The 23,734-nt window shown below is 51.0% G+C and overlaps 1 protein-coding gene across 1 annotated transcript; it reads right to left on the reverse strand.

Annotated features, from left to right (window-relative positions):
- Nucleotides 1–679: 679 nt before the first annotated feature.
- Nucleotides 680–23,498, reverse strand: LOC140362244 (secretagogin-like). The gene is made up of 11 exons (XM_072448343.1): nucleotides 21,622–23,498; nucleotides 21,464–21,534; nucleotides 18,536–18,628; nucleotides 16,685–16,774; nucleotides 16,564–16,620; nucleotides 7,498–7,575; nucleotides 5,976–6,031; nucleotides 4,778–4,823; nucleotides 4,628–4,687; nucleotides 4,032–4,100; nucleotides 680–1,170 (listed from the first exon to the last, which is right to left on the reverse strand). Exons 1-11 carry the CDS (start codon nucleotides 21,689–21,691, stop codon nucleotides 1,045–1,047), a joined length of 816 nt encoding a protein of 271 aa, XP_072304444.1. The 5' UTR covers nucleotides 21,692–23,498; the 3' UTR covers nucleotides 680–1,044.
- Nucleotides 23,499–23,734: the final 236 nt, after the last annotated feature.

Genomic DNA, 23,734 nt, shown 5'->3' on the forward strand with positions numbered 1-23,734 from the left:
CAAGTACACATACAGCAACAGTTACTGCAGTACAAGTACACATACAGCAACAGTTACTGCAGTACAAGTACACATACAGCAACTACTGCAGTACAAGTACACATACAGCAACAACTACTGCAGTACAAGTACACATACAGCAACAACTACTGCAGTACAAGTACACATACAGCAACTACTGCTGCAGTACAAGTACACATACAGCAACTACTGCTGCAGTACAAGTACACATACAGCAACTACTACTGCTGTACAAGTATCACAGAAAATACACTCAAAACTAGTGATCCGTTTGAAAATGTACTTTTATGTCTAAAAGTACAATAAAAGTATTTCACACAGATTTAGGCATACATTGCTGTGTAAAGTAAATGTTACATTTTAAAATCACATTTATGCTCAAACTAAACAAAAAGAACAAAGACATTTTCATCGACTTCGAAACTAAATCAAACCTTGAAGTAGAAAGTACTTTGACTTTGGCTCTTTTACCTGAGTTTGTGCTGCAGACTCATGGTGCGACCGCGCCCAAAGACCACCCAGAGGCAGGAGGCGGAGCCAGCCACAGGCCTTTGTAAAGGAACCGGCCAATCACAGCTCGCCTGGTTCTGAGCGGACCAATCAGAGGCCGATGTTCAAAATGAAACATCAGACTTTTGTTCAGTTTTTGTCTTTATTTATTGCACTTTTGTCACAACATCAAACTTTGACTCATAAAACAGTAAAAACACGTCATAAACAAAGAGAATAAACTATTTTGTGTTTTCACGAGACACAATTTCACAATTTAGTTTTAGAGAAGAATAAAGTTAATGATACAGATATTTATTACAGTTAAAGTCCAACTACGAAGACAAATGTGGATAAAAGAAGTCACAAAGAGCCAGAGGAGCAAAGATGGGTGCAGACAGGTGCAGGCGGGTGCAGACAGGTGCAGGCGGGTGCAGGCGGGTGCAGAGACGGGTGCAGGCGGGTGCAGAGACGGGTGCAGGCGGATGCAGAGAGGAGCAGACAGGAGCAGACAGGTGCAGACAGGTGCAGACGTTAGGACAGTTTGATTCCCAGACACAGAGCGAGTTCGTTCTTCTGGATTTTTCCGTCTCGGTTCAAGTCGCAGTGATTCAGCAGCAGCTTCTTAAAACGATCCAGCTCCAAACCGCTCAGACTGGGCTAAAAGAACACACCAGCTCTAAACAGGGTCCAAACAGGGTCTAAACGGGTCTAAACTGGGTCTAAACAGGGTCTAAACAGGGTCCAAACAGGGTCTAAACAGGGTCTAAACAGGGTCTAAACAGGGTCCAAACAGGGTCTAAACGGGTCTAAACTGGGTCTAAACAGGGTCTAAACAGGGTCCAAACAGGGTCTAAACAGGGTCTAAACAGGGTCCAAACAGGGTCTAAACAGGGTCTAAACAGGGTCTAAACAGGGTCTAAACAGGGTCCAAACAGGGTCTAAACAGGGTCTAAACAGGGTCTAAACAGGGTCTAAACGGGTCTAAACTGGGTCTAAACAGGGTCTAAACAGGGTCTAAACAGGGTCCAAACAGGGTCTAAACGGGTCTAAACTGGGTCTAAACAGGGTCTAAACAGGGTCCAAACAGGGTCTAAACAGGGTCTAAACAGGGTCTAAACGGGTCTAAACTGGGTCTAAACAGGGTCTAAACAGGGTCTAAACAGGGTCTAAACAGGGTCCAAACAGGGTCTAAACGGGTCTAAACTGGGTCTAAACAGGGTCTAAACAGGGTCCAAACAGGGTCTAAACAGGGTCTAAACAGGGTCCAAACAGGGTCTAAACAGGGTCTAAACAGGGTCTAAACAGGGTCTAAACAGGGTCTAAACAGGGTCTAAACGGGTCTAAACTGGGTCTAAACGGGGTCTAAACGGGGTCTAAACGGGGTCTAAACGGGGTCTAAACAGGGTCTAAACAGGGTCTAAACAGGGTCTAAACAGGGTCTAAACGGGTCTAAACAGGGTCCAAACAGGGTCTAAACGGGTCTAAACTGGGTCTAAACGGGGTCTAAACGGGGTCTAAACGGGGTCTAAACAGGGTCCAAACAGGGTCTAAACGGGTCTAAACTGGGTCTAAACGGGGTCTAAACGGGGTCCAAACGGGGTCTAAACGGGTCTAAACTGGGTCTAAACGGGGTCTAAACGGGGTCTAAACAGGGTCTAAACAGGGTCCAAACAGGGTCTAAACAGGGTCTAAACAGGGTCCAAACAGGGTCTAAACGGGTCTAAACTGGGTCTAAACAGGGTCTAAACGGGGTCTAAACGGGGTCTAAACGGGGTCTAAACAGGGTCTAAACAGGGTCCAAACAGGGTCTAAACAGGGTCTAAACAGGGTCCAAACGGGTCTAAACAGGGTCTAAACAGGGTCTAAACAGGGTCTAAACGGGTCTAAACAGGGTCTAAACATGGTCTAAACAGGGTCTAAACAGGGTCCAAACAGGGTCTAAACAGGGTCTAAACGGGTCTAAACTGGGTCTAAACAGGGTCTAAACCAGGTCTAAACGGGTCTAAACGGGTCTAAACAGGGTCTAAACAGGGTCTAAACGGGTCTAAACTGGGTCTAAACAGGGTCTAAACAGGGTCTAAACAGGGTCTAAACCAGGTCTAAACAGGGTCTAAACAGGGTCTAAACAGGGTCTAAACGGGTTTAAACAGGGTCTAAACGGGTCTAAACAGGGTTTAAACAGGGTCTAAACAGGGTCTAAACAGGGTCTAAACAGGGTCTAAACAGGGTCTAAACAGGGTCTAAACGGGTCTAAACAGGGTCAAAACAGGGTCTAAACAGGGTCTAAACAGGGTCCAAACAGGGTCTAAACAGGGTCCAAACAGGGTCTAAACAGGGTCTAAACAGGGTCTAAACAGGGTCTAAATTACTCATTACGTCATAAGGCGCTGGTACAGCTGGCAGCCCGGTGTAAACACTCTCTCTTCTTTCTCACACTTATTGTGCTTTATCTCCTATATTTTGTAAATATAGTTAGTATATTTGTTCTATTTTACTGTACGATCGGGACACGCGCTGGAATAGTTTTTTAATTCAACTGTTTTTGACTTTTTTCGGCTGGATTTGAGCGTTTTTCGTTGCGTTCGTTGTGTTGTTGTGACGTGAGCTAGCTCCGCCCCCCCGCGCCCTCCGGCCGCGCTAAAGTACGGCGTGTCGTCGGTACACGTTTATATACACGTTTATATACACGTTTATATACACGTTTATATGAAAGAGGAACTTCACCAACGATCGGGACACGCACTGGAATCGCTTTAAATGAACTTGTTTTGACTTTATTCGGCTGGATTGAGTGTTTTCGTCGTGTCGTTGCGATGTGTCTTGGCTCTGAGTCCCCCGGCTCCGGCCCCGCCCCCCGGCTCCGGCTCCGCCCCCCGGCTCCGGCCCCGCCCCCCGGCTCCGGCCCCGCCCCCCGGCTCCGGCCCCGCCCCCCGGCCGGCGCCGTACCGCGTTTCCACAAAGGAGGAACTCATGAAACTGCGGAGAACAGTCGTCTTACCCGGAGATCGTCACGTTATCCCGTCGCAATACTGACCTAACCTAATACTGATGTGCAATTCTGTCATATGTGCAATTACTGTGAAATTCATGTGCAATCCATGTGCTGTCGTGACACATATTCATGTGCAATTACTGTCGTGATCACATGCAATGGTATTTATGTATTTATTTATTTGTCTATGTGAGTTTTTATTTATTTATAGGAGATCTTCTACTGAAAGTGTTTTTCAGACTTCCTATAAGTGATCTGTTCTTCTGTATCTGCCTCTGGATCTACCTGCGTTGCACCAATGAAATTTCCCCATGTGGGACAATAAAGGAATATCTTATCTTATCTTAAACAGGGTCTAAACAGGGTCTAAACAGGGTCTAAACAGGGTCTAAACAGGGTCTAAACAGGGTCCAAACAGGGTCTAAACAGGGTCTAAACAGGGTCTAAACAGGGTCTAAACAGGGTCCAAACAGGGTCTAAACAGGGTCTAAACAGGGTCTAAACAGGGTCTAAACAGGACTTTTACCTTGACCATCTCCATCATGTCCTTGACAAAGCCGTCCACTTCAGGTCCTTCCAGCTCTCCAGTCTCACTCTGAAGAACCACAAACATCACGGCTCAAAGTGTCCTGCTCCACGAGGACACAAGGACACAATGACACAATGACACGAGGACACAAGGACACAATGACACGAGGACACGAGGACACGAGGACACAAGGACACAATGACACAAGGACACGAGGACACGAGGACACAAGGACACAATGACACGAGGACACGAGGACACAATGACACAAGGACACGAGGACACGAGGACACAAGGACACAATGACACGAGGACACAAGGACACAAGGACACAATGACACGAGGACAAAAGGACACAAGGACACAATGACACGAGGACAAAAGGACACAAGGACACAATGACACGAGGACAAAAGGACACAAGGACACAAGGACACAATGACACGAGGACACAAGGACACAAGGACACAATGACACGAGGACACAAGGAGGACACAAGGAGGACACAAGGACACGAGGACACAAGGAGGACACAAGGAGGACACAAGGACACAAGGACAGTCAGGGATCACGTTCACACATACGACACTGACCACGTCGTAGTGAGAAAAGATCTTCTCAAAGTCTCTCCTGCGATCGTCCAGACTGCAGCCCTGCAACAGAAACCAGGTCTGAACCGGGTCTGAACCGGGTCTGAACCGGGTCTGAACCGGGTCTGAACCGGGTCTACAGGAGGTACTTACATCCATCTGGAAACGTAGCAGGAAGTTCTCCTTCATGGCCAGGATTCTGCAGAGGAACAAGAGAGTTAGACCAGGACATGATCTAGGGCTGTGTCCACAGACGAGTCCAGGTGAGTCCAGGTGAGTCCAGGTAAGTCCAGGTGAGTCCAGGTGAGTCCAGGTAAGTCCAGACGAGTCCAGACGAGTCCAGACGAGTCCAGGTGAGTCCAGGTGAGTCCAGGTGAGTCCAGGTGAGTCCAGACGAGTCCAGGTGAGTCCAGACGAGTCCAGGTGAGTCCAGGTAAGTCCAGGTAAGTCCAGGTGAGTCCAGACAAGTCCAGGTAAGTCCAGACGAGTCCAGACGAGTCCAGGTGAGTCCAGGTAAGTCCAGGTAAGTCCAGGTGAGTCCAGACAAGTCCAGGTAAGTCCAGGTGAGTCCAGACGAGTCCAAACGAGTCCAGGTAAGTCCAGACGAGTCCAGACGAGTCCGGGCGAGTTCAGACGATTCCAAGTGAGTCCAGACAGTCCGGGTCTCAGACTGGTGTGTCTCAGGTTCTGCTCTAGATCAAGAGACTCTGATGTCGCCCAAACAGAACTCATGCTTCATAAATCTGAGCTAAATCCTCCTGATACTTTTTACTGAGCTCGATCTGAGCGACGTTTGTGTGTGTGAGGGGCGTGGCTAAAGCTAGCATGTGTGAGGGGCGTAGCTAAAGCTAGCATGTGTGAGGGGCGTGGCTAAAGCTATCGTGTGTGAGGGGCGTGGCTAAAGCTAGCGTGTGTGTAAGGGGCGTGGCTAAAGCTATCGTGTGTGAGGGGCGTGGCTAAAGCTATCGTGTGTGAGGGGCGTGGCTAAAGCCTCTACGCTGCGTTTGAACCTCTCTTTATGTCATGCTAATGCTAATGCTAATGTCAGACGCTTTATGACCTGGAAATATCAGATTGTGGCTCTTGACAAAGCGAGTGCCATAAACAGGAAACAGCTGTTGCTAACGTGCTTTGCTAGCTTTGTGTTGCTAAGGCTCCACACAGTCGTTAGCATCAGTGGAAACACGGCGCTTTAGCACGAGATCAAGTCAGAGTTTGGAGACAAATGATTCTTTTGTTTCTCTGCTTTTTGCCTCTTGTTTTGGCCTGAGTCTGAGTTCTCTCTCTCGTCCAATCATCTGGCTGTGCTGTGAAGCTCCTCCCCCTGAGATAAAGTCACCTGCTGATTTACCTGGCCAGGTCTCCCAGGTCCAAACGCCCATCTCCATTTTTATCGAACATCTTCATCTGAAACACAAGGGAGACGGGTGAGACGGGTGAGACGGGTGAGACGGGTGAGACGGGTGAGACGGGTGAGGCGGGTGAGACGGGTGAGGCGGGTGAGGCGGGTGAGACGGGTGAGACGGGTGAGACAGGTGAGACGGGTGAGACGGCCTGATGTAAGCAGAGCTGGGCCTGTTCAGGACTTGGATGGGAGCAATGGCTCTAGAGCAAAACAGTTGTAGTGTCCTTTGTGTGTGAAGGTGTTTGATTCAGACAGAGGAATGTGGGACGGTCTGTTTACATGTTTACATTCGGTCGGAGGGTGTGGTCAGGGGACCTCAGGATCTCATCTCTGCTGTTTGCAGACTATGTTGTCCTGATGTCTTCGTCAAACCTGGACCTGCAGCTGCACTGGGACGAGAGGGAAGCGTCTGGGATGAGAATCGTCCTCTCCAGATGGGTGGGGGGTCCTTGTCCTCTCCAGGTGGGTGGGGGTCCTTGTCCTCTCCAGGTGGGTGCGGGTCCTTGTCCTCTCCAGGTGGGTGGGGGTCCTTGTCCTCTCCAGGTGGATGGGGGGTCCTTGTCCTCTCCAGGTGGGTGGGGGTCCTTGTCCTCTCCAGGTGGGTGCGGGTCCTTGTCCTCTCCAGGTGGGTGGGGGTCCTTGTCCTCTCCAGATGGGTGGGGGTCCTTGTCCTCTCCAGGTGGGTGGGGGTCCTTGTCCTCTCCAGGTGGGTGGGGGGTCCTTGTCCTCTCCAGGTGGGTGGGGGTCCTTGTCCTCTCCAGGTGGGTGGGGGTCCTTGTCCTCTCCAGATGGGTGCGGGTCCTTGTCCTCTCCAGGTGGGTGGGGGTCCTTGTCCTCTCCAGGTGGGTGGGGGTCCTTGTCCTCTCCAGATGGGTGGGGGTCCTTGTCCTCTCCTGGTGGGTGGGGGTCCTTGTCCTCTCCAGGTGGGTGGGGGTCCTTGTCCTCTCCAGGTGGGTGGGGGTCCTTGTCCTCTCCAGGTGGGTGGGGGTCCTTGCCACAAGAGGAGGAGTTCAAGTATCTCGGGGTCTTGATGGAGCGTGTGATTGACAGTTGGACTGAGTCCAAAGACAAAGCTCTCGATTTATCGGTCACTCTACGTTCTGACCTCACCTATGGTCATGAGCTTTAATGACCCAAAGGACATTTCCTCCTCCGGGTGGCTGGGCGCTCCCTTAGAGATAGGGGGAGGAGCTCAGTCACACGGGTTGAGCTCAGATTAAAGCCGCTGCTCCTCCAGGGCTCCTCCCTGGGGAGGTGTTTCGGGCATGTCCCACCGGGAAGACCCAGGACACGCTGGAGGGACTATGTCTCTCTCTGGCCTGGGAACGCCTCGGGATCCCCCCAGAGGAGCTGGAGGAGGTGTCTGGGGAGGGGGAAGTCTGAGAGTCCCTGCTTGACCGGTGTGTGTTCTGTTACCATGGAGACGGTGTGTGTTCTGTTACCATGGAGACGGTGTGTGTTCTGTTACCATGGAGACGGTGTACTGGTCCAGTTTGTCTGCGCTGATGGACTTCCTGTGCTGCACAAACAGGTCCTGAAGGAAACTCTGCAAAGACACGAGGACAACGATGGGCACATGTTACTCCGGTCACATGTTACTTCCGGTCACACGTTACTCCCGGTCACGTGTTACTTCGAGTCACACGTTACTGTGGTCACATGTTACTCCGGTCACACGTTACTTCGGTCACATGTTACCCCGGTCACATGTTTACTACGGTCACATGTTTACTGCTGTCACATGTTTACTGCAGTCACATGTCACTGCGGTCACATGTTTACTGCGGTCACATGTCACTGCGGTCACATGTTTACTGCGGTCACATGTCACTGCGGTCAATAGTTACTCCGGTCACATGTTTACTGCGGTCGCATGTCACTGTGGTCACATGTTACCATGGTCACATGTTACCGCGGTCACATGTCACTGTGGTCACATGTTAACGTGATCACATGTCACTGTGGTCACATGTCACTGTGGTCACATGATACAGTGGTCACATATCACTGTGGTCACATGTCACTGTGGTCACATGATACAGTGGTCACATGTCACTGTGGTCACATGATACAGTGGTCACATGTCACTGTGGTCACATGTCACTGTGGTCACATGTCACTGTGGTCACATGTCACTGTGGTCACATGTTACTCCGGTCACATGTTACTGCGGTCACATGTCACTGTGGTCACATGTTGCTGTGGTCACATGTCACTGTGGTCACATGTTACCGCGGTCACATGTCACTGTGGTCACATGTTACCGCGGTCACATGTCACTGTGGTCACATGTCACTGCGGTCACATGTCACTGCGGTCACATATCACTGTGGTCACATGTTACCGCGGTCACATGTCACTGTGGTCACATGTTACTGCGTTCACATGTTACCGCGGTCACATGTCACTGTAGTCACATGTTACCGCGGTCACATGTCACTGTGGTCACATGTCACCCTGGTCACATGTCACTGTGGTCACATGTCACTGTGGTCACATGTCACTGTGGTCACATGTAACTGCGGTCAGATGTCACTGCTGTCATATGTTACCGCAGTCACATGTCACTGTGGTCACATGTCACTGTGGTCACATGTTACCGTGGTTACATGTCACTGTGGTCACATGTTACTGCGGTCACATGTTACCGCGGTCACATGTTACCGCGGTCACATGTTACTGTGGTCACATGTTACCGCGGTCACATGTTACTGTGGTCACATGTTACCGCGGTCACATGTCACTGTGGTCACATGTCACTGCGGTCACATGTCACTGTGGTCACATGTTACCGCGGTCACATGTCACTGTGGTCACATGTCACTGTGGTCACATGTCACTGTGGTCACATGTTACTGCGGTCACATGTCACTGCGGTCACATGTCACATGTTACCGCGGTCACATGTTACCGCGGTCACATGTTACCACGGTCACATGTTACCGCGGTCACATGTCACTGTGGTCACATGTTACCCCGGTCACATGTTACCACGGTCACATGTCACTGTGGTCACATGTTACCGCGGTCACATGTTACCGCGGTCACATGTTACCGCGGTCACATGTTACCGCGGTCACATGTTACTGTGGTCACATGTTACTGTGGTCACATGTTACCACGGTCACATGTTAGCGCGGGCACATGTCACTGTGGTCACATGTTACCACGGTCACATGTCACTGTGGTCACATGTTACCGCGTTCACATGTTACCGCGGTCACATGTCACTGTGGTCACATGTTACCGCGGTCACATGTCACTGTGGTCACATGTCACCCTGGTCACATGTCACTGTGGTCACATGTCACTGTGGTCACATGCCACCGCGGTCACATTTTACTGTGGTCACATGTCACTGCGGTCACTGTGGTCACATGTCACTGCGGTCACATGTCACTGGTCACATGTTACCGCGGTCACATGTCACTTGGTCACATGTCACTGCGGTCACATGTTACCACGGTCACATGTTACCACGGTCACATGTTACCGCGGTCACATGTCACTGTGGTCACATGTTACCACGGTCACATGTTACCGCGGTCACATGTCACTGTGGTCACATGTTACCACGGTCACATGTTACCACGGTCACATGTTACCGCGGTCACATGTCACTGTGGTCACATGTTACCACAGTCACATGTTACCACGGTCACATGTTACCGCGGTCACATGTCACTGTGGTCACATGTCACTGCGGTCACATGTCACTGGCCACATGTTACCGCGGTCACATGTCACTGTGGTCACATATCACTGTGGTCACATGTTACCGCGGTCACATGTCACTGTGGTCACATGTTACTGCGTTCACATGTTACCGCGGTCACATGTCACTGTAGTCACATGTTACCGCGGTCACATGTCACTGTGGTCACATGTCACCCTGGTCACATGTCACTGTGGTCACATGTCACTGTGGTCACATGTCACTGTGGTCACATGTAACTGCGGTCAGATGTCACTGCTGTCATATGTTACCGCAGTCACATGTCACTGTGGTCACATGTCACTGTGGTCACATGTTACCGTGGTTACATGTCACTGTGGTCACAAGTTACTGCGGTCACATGTTACCGCGGTCACATGTTACCGCGGTCACATGTTACTGTGGTCACATGTTACCGCGGTCACATGTTACTGTGGTCACATGTTACCGCGGTCACATGTCACTGTGGTCACATGTCACTGCGGTCACATGTCACTGTGGTCACATGTTACCGCGGTCACATGTCACTGTGGTCACATGTCACTGTGGTCACATGTCACTGTGGTCACATGTTACTGCGGTCACATGTCACTGCGGTCACATGTCACATGTTACCGCGGTCACATGTTACCGCGGTCACATGTTACCACGGTCACATGTTACCGCGGTCACATGTCACTGTGGTCACATGTTACCCCGGTCACATGTTACCACGGTCACATGTCACTGTGGTCACATGTTACCGCGGTCACATGTTACCGCGGTCACATGTTAGCGCGGGCACATGTCACTGTGGTCACATGTTACCACGGTCACATGTCACTGTGGTCACATGTTACTGCGTTCACATGTTACCGCGGTCACATGTCACTGTGGTCACATGTTACCGCGGTCACATGTCACTGTGGTCACATGTCACCCTGGTCACATGTCACTGTGGTCACATGTCACTGTGGTCACATGCCACCGCGGTCACATTTTACTGTGGTCACATGTCACTGCGGTCACTGTGGTCACATGTCACTGCGGTCACATGTCACTGGTCACATGTTACCGCGGTCACATGTCACTTGGTCACATGTCACTGCGGTCACATGTTACCACGGTCACATGTTACCACGGTCACATGTTACCGCGGTCACATGTCACTGTGGTCACATGTTACCACAGTCACATGTTACCGCGGTCACATGTCACTGTGGTCACATGTTACCACGGTCACATGTTACCACGGTCACATGTTACCACGGTCACATGTTACCACGGTCACATGTTACCGCGGTCACATGTCACTGTGGTCACATGTTACCACAGTCACATGTTACCACGGTCACATGTTACCGCGGTCACATGTCACTGTGGTCACATGTCACTGCGGTCACATGTCACTGGCCACATGTTACCGCGGTCACATGTCACTGTGGTCACATGTCACTGCGGTCACATGTCACTGTGGTCACATGTTACCGCGGTCAGATGTCACTGTGGTCACATGTTACTGCGGTCACATGTCACTGTGGTCACATGTCACCCTGGTCACATGTCACTGTGGTCACATGTCACTGTGGTCACATGTCACTGCGGTCACATTTTACTGTGGTCACATGTCACTGTGGTCACATGTGACTGTGGTCACATGTCACTGCGGTCACATGTCACTGGTCACATGTTACCGCGGTCACATGTCACTGTGGTCACATGTCACTGCGGTCACATGTTACCACGGTCACATGTTACCGCGGTCACATGTCACTGCGGTCACATGTTACCACGGTCACATGTTACCGCGGTCACATGTCACTGTGGTCACATGTTACCGCGGTCACATGTCACTGTGGTCACATGTTACTGCGTTCACATGTTACCGCGGTCACATGTCACTGTGGTCACATGTCACTGCGGTCACATGTTACCACGGTCACATGTTACCGCGGTCACATGTCACTGTGGTCACATGTTACCGCGGTCACATGTCACTGTGGTCACATGTTACTGCGTTCACATGTTACCGCGGTCACATGTCACTGTGGTCACATGTTACCACGGTCACATGTTACCGCGGTCACATGTCACTGTGGTCACATGTTACCGCGGTCACATGTCACTGTGGTCACATGTTACTGCGTTCACATGTTACCGCGGTCACATGTCACTGTGGTCACATGTCACTGCGGTCACATGTTACCACGGTCACATGTTACCGCGGTCACATGTCACTGTGGTCACATGTTACCGCGGTCACATGTCACTGTGTTCACATGTTACCACGGTCACATGTTACCGCGGTCACATGTCACTGTGTTCACATGTTACCGCGGTCACATGTTACCGCGGTCACATGTCACTGTGGTCACATGTTACCACGGTCACATGTTACCACAGTCACCTGTTACCGCGGTCACATGTTACCACGGCCACATGTTACCACGGTCACATGTTACCGCGGTCACATGTCACTGCGGTCACATGTTACCGCGGTCATATGTCACTGTGGTCACATGTCACTGCGGTCACATGTTACCACGGTCACATGTTACCACGGTCACATGTTACCGCGGTCACATGTTACCGCGGTCACATGTCACTGTGGTCACATGTTACCGCGGTCAGATGTCACTGTGGTCACATGTTACTGCGGTCACATGTCACTGTGGTCACATGTCACCCTGGTCACATGTCACTGTGGTCACATGTCACTGTGGTCACATGTCACTGCGGTCACATTTTACTGTGGTCACATGTCACTGTGGTCACATGTGACTGTGGTCACATGTCACTGCGGTCACATGTCACTGGTCACATGTTACCGCGGTCACATGTCACTGTGGTCACATGTCACTGCGGTCACATGTTACCACGGTCACATGTTACCGCGGTCACATGTCACTGCGGTCACATGTTACCACGGTCACATGTTACCGCGGTCACATGTCACTGTGGTCACATGTTACCGCGGTCACATGTCACTGTGGTCACATGTTACTGCGTTCACATGTTACCGCGGTCACATGTCACTGTGGTCACATGTCACTGCGGTCACATGTTACCACGGTCACATGTTACCGCGGTCACATGTCACTGTGGTCACATGTTACCGCGGTCACATGTCACTGTGGTCACATGTTACTGCGTTCACATGTTACCGCGGTCACATGTCACTGTGGTCACATGTTACCACGGTCACATGTTACCGCGGTCACATGTCACTGTGGTCACATGTTACCGCGGTCACATGTCACTGTGGTCACATGTTACTGCGTTCACATGTTACCGCGGTCACATGTCACTGTGGTCACATGTCACTGCGGTCACATGTTACCACGGTCACATGTTACCGCGGTCACATGTTACCGCGGTCACATGTCACTGTGTTCACATGTTACCACGGTCACATGTTACCGCGGTCACATGTCACTGTGTTCACATGTTACCACGGTCACATGTTACCGCGGTCACATGTCACTGTGGTCACATGTTACCACGGTCACATGTTACCACAGTCACCTGTTACTGCGGTCACATGTTACCACGGCCACATGTTACCACGGTCACATGTTACCGCGGTCACATGTCACTGCGGTCACATGTTACCGCGGTCATATGTCACTGTGGTCACATGTCACTGCGGTCACATGTTACCACGGTCACATGTTACCACGGTCACATGTTACCACGGTCACATGTTACCGCGGTCACATGTCACTGTGGTCACATGTTACCGCGGTCACATGTCACTGTGGTCACATGTTACTGCGTTCACATGTTACCGCGGTCACATGTCACTGTGGTCACATGTCACTGCGGTCACATGTTACCACGGTCACATGTTACCACGGTCACATGTTACCGCGGTCACATGTCACTGTGGTCACATGTTACCGCGGTCACATGTCACTGTGGTCACATGTTACTGCGTTCACATGTTACCGCGGTCACATGTCACTGTGGTCACATGTCACCGCGGTCACATTTTACTGTGGTCACATGTCACTGCGGTCACATGTCACTGGTCACATGTCACTGTGGTCACATGTCACTGCGGTCACATGTTACCATGGTCACATGTTACCACGGTCACATGTTACTGCGGTCACATGTCACTGTGGTCACATGTTACCACGGTCACATGTTACCGCGGTCACATGTCACTGTGGTCACATGTTACCACGGTCACATGTTACCGCGGTCACATGTCACTGTGGTCACATGTTACCACAGTCACATGTTACCACGGTCACATGTTACCGCGGTCACATGTGACTGTGGTCACATGTTACCACGGTCACATGTTACCGCGGTCACATGTCACTGTGGTCACATGTTACCACAGTCACATGTTACCACGGTCACATGTTACCACGGTCACATGTTACCGCGGTCACATGTGACTGTGGTCACATGTGACCACGGTCACATGTTACCACGGTCACATGTGACTGTGGTCACATGTGACCACGGTCACATGTTACCACGGTCACATGTTACAGCGGTCACATGTTACATTGGTCACATGTTACCACAGTCACATGTTACCACGGTCACATGTTACCGCGGTCACATGTTACAGCGGTCACATGTTACATTGGTCACATGTTACCACAGTCACATGTTACCTCGGTCACATGTTACCGCGGTCACATGTGACTGTGGTCACATGTGACCACGGTCACATGTTACCACGGTCACATGTTACAGCGGTCACATGTTACATTGGTCACATGTTACCACGGTCACATGTTACCACGGTCACATGTTACCACGGTCACATGTTACAGCGGTCACATGTTACATTGGTCACATGTTACCACAGTCACATGTTACCACGGTCACATGTTACCGCGGTCACATGTGACTGTGGTCACATGTTACCACGGTCACATGTTACAGCGGTCACATGTTACATTGGTCACATGTTACCACAGTCACATGTTACCTCGGTCACATGTTACCGCGGTCACATGTGACTGTGGTAACATGTGACCACGGTCACATGTTACCACGGTCACATGTTACAGCGGTCACATGTTACATTGGTCACATGTTACCACGGTCACATGTTACCACGGTCACATGTTACCGCGGTCACATGTGACTGTGGTCACATGTGACCACGGTCACATGTTACCACGGTCACATGTTACAGCGGTCACATGTTACCGCGGTCACATGTTACCACAGTCACATGTTACCACGGTCACATGTTACCGCGGTCACATGTGACTGTGGTCACATGTGACCACGGTCACATGTTACCACGGTCACATGTTACAGCGGTCACATGTTACATTGGTCACATGTTACCACAGTCACATGTTACCACAGTCACATGTTACCACGGTCACATGTTACCACGGTCACATGTTACCGCGGTCACATGTGACTGTGGTCACATGTGACCACAGTCACATGTTACCACGGTCACATGTTACAGCGGTCACATGTTACATTGGTCACATGTTACCACAGTCACATGTGACCACGGTCACATGTTACCACGGTCACATGTTACAGCGGTCACATGTTACATTGGTCACATGTTACCACAGTCACATGTTACCACGGTCACATGTTACCGCGGTCACATGTGACTGTGGTCACATGTGACCACGGTCACATGTTACCACGGTCACATGTTACAGCGGTCACATGTTACATTGGTCACATGTTACCACAGTCACATGTTACCACGGTCACATGTTACCGCGGTCACATGTGACTGTGGTCACATGTTACCACGGTCACATGTTACAGCGGTCACATGTTACATTGGTCACATGTTACCACAGTCACATGTTACCTCGGTCACATGTTACCGCGGTCACATGTGACTGTGGTAACATGTGACCACGGTCACATGTTACCACGGTCACATGTTACAGCGGTCACATGTTACATTGGTCACATGTTACCACGGTCACATGTTACCACGGTCACATGTTACCGCGGTCACATGTGACTGTGGTCACATGTGACCACGGTCACATGTTACCACGGTCACATGTTACAGCGGTCACATGTTACATTGGTCACATGTTACCACAGTCACATGTTACCACAGTCACATGTTACCACAGTCACATGTTACCTCGGTCACATGTTACCGCGGTCACATGTGACTGTGGTCACATGTGACCACGGTCACATGTTACCACGGTCACATGTTACAGCGGTCACATGTTACATTGGTCACATGTTACCACGGTCACATGTTACAGCGGTCACATGTTACATTGGTCACATGTTACCACGGTCACATGTTACCACGGTCACATGTTACCGCGGTCACATGTGACTGGTCACATGTGACCACGGTCACATGTTACCACGGTCACATGTTACAGCGGTCACATGTTACATTGGTCACATGTTACCACAGTCACATGTTACCACGGTCACATGTTACCACGGTCACATGTTACCACGGTCACATGTTACAGCGGTCACATGTTACATTGGTCACATGTTACCACAGTCACATGTTACCACAGTCACATGTTACCACGGTCACATGTTACCACGGTCACATGTTACCACGGTCACATGTTACAGCGGTCACATGTTACATTGGTCACATGTTACCACAGTCACATGTTACCACAGTCACATGTTACCACGGTCACATGTTACCACGGTCACATGTTACCACGGTCACATGTGACTGTGGTCACATGTGACCACAGTCACATGTTACCACGGTCACATGTTACAGCGGTCACATGTTACATTGGTCACATGTTACCACAGTCACATGTGACCACGGTCACATGTTACCACGGTCACATGTTACAGCGGTCACATGTTACATTGGTCACATGTTACCTTCAGCTCCAGTGCAGAGATGAAGCCGCTGCTGTCGCTGTCGTAGTTTCTCCAGATCTGATCAAACACAGAATGTGAATTTGGACAGAATCAATGTGAATCCTGGTGAAACGTCTCTGACCCTCATGAACTCCACACTGTTGTTCAGAGGCGACTCTCGCCGGAACAGGAACAGGAAGTTCTCATCCTCAGGAAGCAACAGCGCCGCCACCTGTCAATCAGAGGCATTACACCTGTCAATCAGAGGCATTACACCTGTCAATCAGAGGCATTACACCTGTCAATCTAAACCAGACTTGAAGAGACTTCTCCATGCATTTGTCTCCAGTAGATGAGACTGTAACGACTACTGAAGCCTCTGAAGCTCCTGAAGCCTCTGAAGCTCCTGAAGCTCCTGAAGCCCCTGAAGCCCCTGAAGTCTCTGAAGCTCCTGAAACCCCTGAAGCCTCTGAAGCCTCTGAAGCTCCTGAAGCCTCTGAAGCCTCTGAAGCCCCTGAAGCCCCTGAAGCTCCTGAAGCCCCTGAAGCTCCTGAAGCTCCTGAAGCCCCTGAAGCAGAAGTACTGTAGGAGGTAGAGCCTTCTGGTGGTGCCAAGAGTCTCTAAAAGTACTGTAGGAGGTAGAGCCTTCTGGTGGTCCCAAGAGTCTCTAAAAGTACTGTAGGAGGTAGAGCCTTCTGGTGGTGCCAAGAGTCTCTAAAAGTACTGTAGGAGGTAGAGCCTTCTGGTGGTCCCAAGAGTCTCTAAAAGTACTGTAGGAGGTAGAGCTCCTGTGTTATGGAATCAGCTCCCGGCCCATGTTAAATCTGCTGACACAGTCTCTTCATTTAAGTCCAGGCTTAAAACGTTCCTCTTCGAAATCACTTATGGTCAGACTAGTTAAACAGAAACATAAACCCACAGCTTTAGCTACTCTGCCCTAGGAGTAACTGTGCTGGGGGAAGTATGACAGCTTGAGCACTATCCTCTTCTTCTTCTGACTACTTATGCTATCAAACAATATTTATTTTTTGATTCCACTTGCAAACTCTTCACCGCCTTCTTTTTCTTTCTCTCACTCCTGAGGACCTGTGGACCCAGATGTCCCTCTCCTGGTGAAGTGTCCCTGCCCTGTGTGGACGGTCCCTCATCTGCCTGAGGAGTGGCTCCAGCTCCAGTCTCCCTCACGTCTGTGAGAGTCACATCCTCCTTCACTGGAACTAACCCAGGGACATACGCTTTTGTCCCAAAGAGGTTTTTTTTGTAGTTTTTCCTGCAGAGGGAGGAGCTAAGGACAGAGGACCTGGGACATGTGTCTAAGGACAGAGGGAGGAGCTAAGGACAGAGGACCTGGGACATCGTCCCTCGCCTCCACAGACATTGTTGATTCATTTCTCCCTGTGGCCCTCAGAGGCAACTGTTGTTGTGATTTTGGGCCTTACAAAAATAAATTGATTTGATGCCTCTGAAGCCTCTGAAGCCCCTGAAGCCCCTGAAGCCTCTGAAGCCTCTGAAGCTCCTGAAGCTCCTGAAGCTCCTGAAGCCCCTGAAGCCCCTGAAGCTCCTGAAGCCTCTGAAGCCTCTGAAGCCTCTGAAGCCCCTGAAGCTCCTGAAGTCCCGGAAGCTCCTGAAGCTCCTGAAGCCACTGAAGCTCCTGAAGCTCCTGAAGCCCCTGAAGTTCCTGAAACCCCTGAAGCTCCTGAATCTCCTGAAGCTCCTGAAGCCCCTGAAGCTCCTGAAGCTCCTGAAGCTCCTGAAGCTCCTGAAGCCCCTGAAGTTCCTGAAACCCCTGAAGCTTCTGAATCTCCTGAAGCTCCTGTAGCCCCTGAAGCTCCTGAAGCCCCTGAAGCTCCTGAAGCCCCTGAAGCTCCTGAAGCCCCTGAAGCTCCTGAAGCTCCTGACGCTCCTGAAGCCCCTGAAGCTTCTGAAGCCCCTGAAGCCCCTGAAACCCCTGAAGCCCCTTAAGCCCCTGTCTCACCTGAAGCCCCTGTCTCACCTCCTGGATCTGCAGATGAAGTTCAGACGAGTCAAACGCAGACAGAACCTTCTCCCTGAGGCTCTGCACCTTCTGCTCCATCAGGTCCTTCTCCTGAAACAGAGACCAAGATCTTAACCAGGATTTAATGGAAAACAACAACTAATAATCGTCATAATCATGAAACAATTTAAAATAATAATAAATGTAACTTTAAGGACACAGCAGGAGAACCTGAGAAGGACCGGGATGTTTGTCTCATAAAACTGTTTAAATTACCTGCTCCAAATGATGGAGTTCAGTGTCATGAAGGTCACTTTGTTCTCCAGTGAAACTGGTGGTTTTGTGTCTCAGTCTCAGACTCATGTGCCACTCAGGGCCAGGTCCAATTCAAGGAAAAACTACTGCAGAAGAACGTCCAACATTATGAAGCGGACCAACATTTACAAGCAACAAAAAGAATCTCTAGAGCTGAAGAAAGTGAAACATGAAGATATTTCCCCTGAAGCGAGATCATCGTTCGATGAAGAGATTTGAAGTTGATTCAGAGCAAACACCTCGAGGAACGAGGAAGGTTTCTATCAAAGACATGGAATCAAGAGAGAAGCTCCTGGATCCTGAGAACATCAAGGTGTTGATCCTCCAGAGGCTCGGGTCCTCCAGAGGCTCGGGTCCTACAGAGGCTCCTCCAGAGGCTCCTCCAGAGGCTCCTCCAGAGGCTCCTCCAGAGGCTCCAGTGGGAGGGTGAAGTGGTAAAGACTCATGTTTAAACAGTCTTCTTCACTGATGAGCCGTGCAGCCTTGGACGGTCCAGATGGAGTGGTGGACGGTCACATGTCCCAACAAGGCTAGGCTGTGACATCAGCAATGAGGGGGCGGAGTCATGTTTTGGGATGGAATCATGGGGAGAGAGCTGGTCGGGCCCTTTGGGGCCCCTGAAGGTGTGAACCTCTGTAAAGTCTGTGGAGTTTCTTCCACAACAAAATCATCTTCATGACAAAGCGCCATCTCTGCATCATCTCCTCCTCTGACCTCCCCCATCCTCCTCTGACCTCCTCTGACCTCCCCCATCCTCCTCTGACCTCCTCTGACCTCCCCCATCCTCCTCTGAACTCCTCTGACCTCCTCCTCTGACCTCCTCTGACCTCCTCCTCTGACCTCCTCTGACCTCCTCCTCTGACCTTCCCCATCCTCCTCTGAACTCCTCTGACCTCCTCTGACCTCCTCCTCTGACCTCCTCCTCTGACCTCCTCTGACCTCCTCCTCTGACCTCCCTCATCCTCCTCTGACCTCCCCATCCTCCTCTGACCTCCTCCTCTGACCTCCTCCTCTGACCTCCCTCATCCTCCTCTGACCTCCCCATTCTCCTCTGACCTCCTCCTCTGACCTCCTCCTCTGACCTCCCTCATCCTCCTCTGACCTCCTTCTCTGACCTCCTCCTCTGACCTCCCCATCCTCCTCTGACCTCCTCCTCTGACCTCCCTCATCCTCCTCTGACCTCCTCCTCTGACCTCCCTCATCCTCCTCTGACCTCCTCCTCTGACCGCCTCCTCTGACCTCCTCCTCTGACCTCCTCTGACCTCCTCCTCTGACCTCCCTCATCCTCCTCTGACCTCCTCCTCTGACCTCCCTCATCCTCCTCTGACCTCCTCCTCTGACCTCCTCCTCTGACCTCCCTCATCCTCCTCTGACCTCCTCCTCTGACCTCCCCCATCCTCCTCTGACCTCCTCTGAACTCCTCTGACCTCCTCTGACCTCCTCCTCTGACCTCCTCTGACCTCCTCCTCTGACCTCCTTCATCCTCCTCTGACCTCCCTCATCCTCCTCTGACCTCCTTCTCTGACCTCCTCCTCTGACCTCCCCATCCTCCTCTGACCTCCTCCTCTGACCTCCTCCTCTGACCTCCCTCATCCTCCTCTGACCTCCTCCTCTGACCTCCCTCATCCTCCTCTGACCGCCTCCTCTGACCTCCTACTCTGACCTCCCTCATCCTCCTCTGACCTCCTCTGACCCCGTCCTCTGACCTCCCTCATCCTCCTCTGACCTCCTCCTCTGACCTCCCTCATCCTCCTCTGACCTCCTCCTCTGACCTCCTCCTCTGACCTCCTCCTCTGACCTCCCTCATCCTCCTCTGACCTCCTCCTCTGACCTCCCTCATCCTCCTCTGACCTCCCTCATCCTCCTCTGACCTCCTCCTCTGACCTCCTCCTCTGACCTCCTCCTCTGACCTCCCTCATCCTCCTCTGACCTCCCTCATCCTCCTCTGAACTCCTCCTCTGACCTCCCTCATCCTCCTCTGACCTCCTCCTCTGACCTCCCTCATCCTCCTCTGACCTCCTCCTCTGACCTCCCTCATCCTCCTCTGACCTCCTCCTCTGACCTCCTCCTCTGACCTCCTCCTCTGACCTCCTCCTCTGACCTCCCTCATCCTCCTCTGACCTCCTCCTCTGACCTCCCTCATCCTCCTCTGACCTCCTCCTCTGACCTCCTCCTCTGACCTCCCTCATCCTCCTCTGACCTCCCTCATCCTCCTCTGAACTCCTCCTCTGACCTCCCTCATCCTCCTCTGACCTCCTCCTCTGACCTCCCTCATCCTCCTCTGACCTCCTCCTCTGACCTCCCTCATCCTCCTCTGACCTCCTCCTCTGACCTCCTCCTCTGACCTCCTCCTCTGACCTCCCTCATCCTCCTCTGACCTCCTCCTCTGACCTCCCTCATCCTCCTCTGACCTCCTCCTCTGACCTCCCTCATCCTCCTCTGACCTCCTCCTCTGACCTCCCTCATCCTCCTCTGACCTCCTCCTCTGACCTCCTCCTCTGACCTCCTCCTCTGACCTCCCTTATCCTCCTCTGACCTCCTCCTCTGAAATGTTTTATTTTAATTTAGTTTGACTTTATGTTTAATTTAAATAAAAGAATAAGACATTTACATAATGAGAGTTTTTCTGACCTTCAGGCCCAGTTTGTGCAGAACGTGACGGAAGAACTCGTCCAGATCTTTCCTCTCCATGTGACCCTGGTCTGGAGAGAAGGAGAAACTGAAGGAGGAGGAGAAGGAGGAGAAGAAGGAGGAGAATAAACTGAAGAAGGAGGAAGAAATGTTCTCACCGTCAACCTCAAAGTTCTGCCAAATCTGAAGAAACACAGCAGCGTCCAGACGGTCCAGAGCTCGGTCCATGTCCAGGACTAAACCAGGACTAAACCAGGACTAAACCAGGACTAAACCAGGACTAAACCAGGACTAAACCAGGTCTAAACCAGGACTAAACCAGGACTAAACCAGGACTAAACCAGTCTTGTGTCTGAGGTGAAATCCAAAAGCAAATGAACAAAAGGCAGGAGAAAATAAGTAGAGGGAGAGAGAGAGAGAGAGAGAGAGAGAGAGAGAGAGAGAGAGAGAGAGAGAGAGAGAGAGAGAGAGAGAGAGAGAGAGAGAGAGAGAGAGAGAGAGAGAGAGAGAGAGAGAGAGAGAGAGAGAGAGAGAGAGAGAGAGAGAGAGAGAGAGAGAGAGAGAGAGAGAGAGAGAGAGAGAGAGAGAGAGAGAGAGAGAGAGAGAGAGATTTGATCTCTCATTTTCTCTGGAGTTTCCTCTTTGTTCAGACATTTTACTTTTTCATTTAAGATTCAGGTTTTTTCACGCGTGTAGTTCTTCCCGTCCTCCAGGAGGCGCTGTGGCTCCAGCTCTGGAGAAAGAAGCAGCTTAAATGAGGCCAACAACATGACTGGACAGACGAGACGAAGGAAAAGAGCCTTAAGTCATAAACTGCAGAAGCTTCACATTTACACCTTTATTTGGTTCAAAAAGTCATTAGGGTTAGATTATTCAATCTGAATAATTCTTAAAATGAGGTAAAAACAGGGTTAAAAAGTGCATTGATTATTATGGTTTTATTTTTTTGAACAGTTTTAGGTTCAAGAGAACAAAAGTGTGATTATCAAAGTGACCTTGACCTTTGTGCGACGTTCACGTCCGACTAAAGGTCAAAATCATCGCGTTCCTTCGTTAAAATAGTGTTTTTTGTCTGCGGTGCCGTCCTCCCCGGGGCCAGGGGGCGCTGCACCTCCTCGGGGCCAGGGGGCGCTGCACCTCCTCGGGGCCAGGGGGCGCTGCACCTCCTCGGGGCCAGGGGGCGCTGCACCTCCTCGGGGCCAGGGGGCGCTGTGGTGCTCACATTCTACTTCCTGCATGTGTTTTTTTCTCAGAGCTAAAGGCTAACAGACATTAGCTTCAATATAAAACAGGTGAGTTCAGTTTGTGTCGTTATTTAAACATTATCGATCGCATTTCTTGTATGTTAGCATTAGCATTAGAGCTTCCTTTGACAAACACAGCTGAAGTGTTTACACGGGACGTAAAGGTCTGAACATGTGACTCGTCTTCATTATTCATTTATTTTAACGAGGATAATTCTCCAGAGGAACGAACGGAGCAGGAAGTGGAGCTCTGCGTTTCTAAGGCAACAGGAAGTAGCCGCGCGGTTTGTTCAATCCTCCATGAGCGGTCCAGACTCTGAGGAGGAAATGTGACGTTTGACATGTTCTTTACAAAAACACAAAGAGGAACCGCCCTGTTTTGGAGCAGCTGTAGTTGCCACGGCGACAGAATCCAGATCCTGTAGATTTCACTGGTCAGAGCTTCTGAACCACGGGTCAGAAGACACTTTAGAGTCCTTCAGGGACACGCCCTCTCCTGGAGCGTGTTTGTAAACGTGTAGAACCTGGACGTGAGGACGGTCAGGGATCATATCTGACCGAAGGGAACGAGCAGTGTTTGTTCTGCGGCTTCTTCTTCTGCTTCTTCTTGGCTTTAGCTTTTGGGTTGAGACTTCTCCTCCTTCTTCTCCTCCTCCTTCTCCTCCTCCTTCTCCTCCTCCTTCTCCTCCTTCTCCTCCTCCTTCTCCTCCTCCTTCTCCTCCTTCTTCTCCTCCTCCTTCTCCTCCTCCTTCTCCTCCTCCTTCTCCTCCTTCTTCTCCTCCTTCTTCTCCTCCTCCTTCTCCTCCTCCTTCTCCTCCTTCTCCTCCTCCTTCTTCTCCTCCTCCTTCTCCTCGTTCTTCTCCTCCTCCTTCTCCTCCTCCTTCTCCTCCTCCTTCTCCTCCTTCTTCTCCTCCTCCTTCTCCTCCTTCTCCTCCTCCTTCTCCTCCTTCTTCTCCTCCTTCTTCTCCTCCTTCTTCTCCTCCTTCTTCTCCTCCTTCTCCTCCTTCTTCTTCCCCTCCTTCTTCTC

This window comes from Eucyclogobius newberryi, unplaced genomic scaffold, assembly GCF_026437365.1.
Source record: "Eucyclogobius newberryi isolate DKJ021-1_F unplaced genomic scaffold, fEucNew1.0.hap1 SCAF_16, whole genome shotgun sequence".
In the NCBI taxonomy this organism is placed as follows: domain Eukaryota; kingdom Metazoa; phylum Chordata; class Actinopteri; order Gobiiformes; family Gobiidae; genus Eucyclogobius; species Eucyclogobius newberryi.

Coding starts and splice junctions, on each gene's coding strand:
- LOC140362244 (XM_072448343.1), bottom strand. CDS start 21,691: ATGGACCGAGCTCTGGACCGTCTGGACGCTGCTGTGTTTCTTCAGATT. Junction 6,032..7,497: donor ACCAGTACACCGTCTCCATG/GTAACAGAACAC, acceptor CTTGTGTTTCAG/ATGAAGATGTTCGATAAAAA. Junction 1,171..4,031: donor ACATGATGGAGATGGTCAAG/GTAAAAGTCCTG, acceptor GTGTTCTTTTAG/CCCAGTCTGAGCGGTTTGGA.